General features: G+C 40.7%; 1 protein-coding gene across 1 annotated transcript; it reads left to right on the top strand.

The window, feature by feature from the left end:
* The first annotated feature begins 555 nt into the window (after window positions 1-555).
* Window positions 556-1,416, top strand: LOC137503700 (craniofacial development protein 2-like). Its single transcript, XM_068231047.1, has one exon. The coding sequence runs from the start codon at window positions 556-558 to the stop codon at window positions 1,414-1,416; it is 861 nt and encodes a 286-aa protein (XP_068087148.1).
* Window positions 1,417-3,306: the final 1,890 nt, after the last annotated feature.

Genomic DNA, 3,306 nt, shown 5'->3' with positions numbered 1-3,306 from the left:
ACGGCCTTGTAATAATACTCAACATGGCTTCGCTGTGTTCATACTGCTACACGGCTGAAAGCAACGGGAAACTACAGCCGTAACTATCTCCCGAGGACATGCAGCTCTCTCTGTATGAATGATGTACTGATGATGGCTTCCTCCCGGGTAAAATATTCCGGAGGTAAACTAGTCCCCCATTCGGATCTCCGGGTGGGGACTACACGAGAGGGGGCGATCATCAGGAAGATGGATACTGACATACTGCGAGTCGGAGCGTGGGATGTTAGAAGTTTGAATCGTTGTGGTAGGTTAGAGAATCTGAAAAGAGAGATGGATAGGCTAAAGTTAGATGTAGTTGGCATAAGTGAAGTACGTTGGCAGGAAGAACAAAATTTTTGGTCAGGCGACTACCGAATTATCAACACAAAATCAAACAGGGGAAATGCAGGAGTTGATTTAATAATGGATAAGAAAATAGGGCAGCGGGTAAGCTACTACGACCAGCATAGTGAAAGAATTATTGTCGTCAAAATAGACACCAAACCAATGCCGACCACAATAGTGCAGGACTATATGCCTACTAGTTCAGCGGATGATGAAGAAATCGAAAGAATATATGAGGAGATAGAAGATTTAATACAATATGTAAAAGGTGACAAGAATCTAATTGTGATGGGAGACTGGAATGCAGTGGTAGGCCAAGGAAGAGAAGGTAGTACAGTAGGAGAATTTGGATTGGGACAAAGGAACGAAAGAGGAAGTTGGCTGGTTGAATTCTGCACTGATCATAATTTAGTCCTTGCCAATACTTGGTTCGAACACCACAAACGACGGCTGTATACGTGGACGAGACCTGGAGACACTGGAAGGTATCAAGTAGACTTCATTATGATTAGGCAGAGATTCATAAACCAGGTATTGGATTGCAAAACTTTCCCAGGAGCAGACGTGGACTCTGACCACAACTTGTTGGTCATGAAATGCCATCTGAAGTTGAAGAAATTGAAGAAAGGAAAGAATGCAAAAAGATGGGATCTAGACAAGTTGAAAGAAAAGTGTGTGAGGGATTGTGTCAAGGAACATGTTGCACAAGGACTAAATGAAAAGGCTGAAGGAAACACTATAGAAGAAGAGTGGAGGGTCATGGAAAATAAAGTCAATAGGGCTACTGAAGAAATGTTAGGAAGGAAGAAAAGATCAACTACGAATCAGTGGATAACTCAGGAATTACTAGACCTGATTGATGAACGACGAAAATACAAGAATGCTAGAAATGAAGAGGGCAGAAAAGAATACAGGGGATTAAAGTACCAAGTGGATAGAAAGAGCAAGATAGCTAAGGAACAATGGCTGAAGAAGGTAGAAGGTAGATGCTGCATACAGGAAAATCAAGGAAACCTTTGGAGAAAGGAAATCTTGGTGTATGAATATTAAGAGCTCAGATAGAAAGCCACTTCTAGGGAAAGAAGACAAAGCAGAAAGATGGCAGAAACATCTCCAACAGTTGTATCAAGGTACAGATGTAGGTAATTTGGTTCTGGAACATTTAGAGGCTGTCGATGCTGATGAAATGGGAGACCTAATTTTGAGGTCAGAGTTTGACAGAGCTGTGAGTGACCTAAATAGGAACAAGGCACCTGGAATTGATGACATTCCCTCTGAATTACTGACTGCCTTAGGAGAAACCAGCATGGCAAGGTTATTTCAATTAGTGTGCAAGATGTATGAGACAGGAGAAGTCCCATCCGATTTTCGGCAGAATGTTGTTATACCTATTCCCAAGAAAGCCGGTGCTGACAGGTGTGAAAACTACCGCACCATTAGTTTAGTATCTCATGCCTGCAAAATTTTAACACGTATTATTTACAGAAGAATGGAAAAACAATTTGAAGCTGAGTTGGGAGAAGATCAATTTGGCTTCAGAAGAAATGTAGGAACACATGAAGCAATCCTGACTTTACGTCTGATCTTAGAGGATCGAATCAAGAAGGATAAGCCCACGTACATGGCATTCGTAGATCTAGAAAAGGCATTCGAAAATGTTGATTGGACCAAGATATTTATGATTCTGAAGATGATAGGGATCAGGTACCGAGAACGAAGAAACATCTACAATCTGTATAAAAATCAGTCTGCAGTGATAAGAATCGAGGGCTTTGAAATAGAAGCAGCAATCCAGAAAGGAGTGAGGCAAGGCTGCAGTTTGTCCCCTCTCCTTTTCAATGTTTACATAGAACAGGCAGTAAAGGAAATCAAAGAGAAATTTGGAAACGGAATCACAGTGCAAGGAGAGGAAATCAAAACCTTGAGATTTGCCGATGATATTATTATTTTATCTGAGACTGCAGAAGATCTCGAGAAGTTGCTGAATGGTATGGATGAAGTCTTGGGTAAGGAGTACAAGATGAAAATAAATAAGTTCAAAACAAAAGTAATGGATTGCAGTCGAACGAAGGCAGGTGATGTAGGAAATATTACATTAGGAAATGAAGTCTTAAAGGAAGTAGATGAATATTGTTACTTGGGTAGTAAAATAACTAACGATGGCAGAAGCAAGGAGGACATAAAATGCAGACTAACACAAGCAAGGAAGAGCTTTATTAAGAAAAGAAATTTGCTCACTTCAAACATTGATATCGGAATTAGAAAGATGTTTTAAAGACTTTCGTGTGGAGCGTGGCATTGTATGGAAGTGAGACATGGACGATAACTAGCTCAGAAAGAAAGAGAATAGAAGCTTTTTATATGTGGTGTTACAGAAGAATGCTGAATGAAGATGGATAGATCGAATCACGAATGAAGAGATGCTGAATCGAATTGGTGAGAGGAGATCGATTTGGCTAAATTTGACGAGAAGGAGAGATAGAATGATAGGACACATCTTGAGACACCCAGGACTTATTCAGTTGGTTTTTGAAGGAAGTGTAGGTGGTAAGAACGGTAGGGGTAGACCAAGGTATGAATATGACAAGCGGATTAGAGCAGATGTAGGAAGCAATAGTTACGTAGAATTGAAAAGGTTAGCACAGGATAGGGTGGCATGGAGACCTGCATCAAACCAGTCTATGGATTGATGACTCGAACAACAACATAGGCGGAATAGAACAAACGATGGAAGAAAGGGACGCTAAGACAACGAAGGAGTTAAGTACGGTCACGGATAATCTGATTGCCGTTGTAGTTAGGATGGATCAAACTCAACAGGAGTTGGAAAGGATAGAGAAGAAATTAGAAAATCAGATAGTTGACAAGACGCAGGAAATAGCAGATAAATGGGAGAAGACAACAGAGAAGAATAACGCGAAATTAGCAGGACTGGAGTTG

This window comes from Anabrus simplex, chromosome 1, assembly GCF_040414725.1.
Source record: "Anabrus simplex isolate iqAnaSimp1 chromosome 1, ASM4041472v1, whole genome shotgun sequence".
Lineage (NCBI taxonomy): Eukaryota > Metazoa > Arthropoda > Insecta > Orthoptera > Tettigoniidae > Anabrus > Anabrus simplex.
Note: the sequence above shows the minus strand (reverse complement) of the source record. Positions and strands in the feature narration are given on the sequence as shown.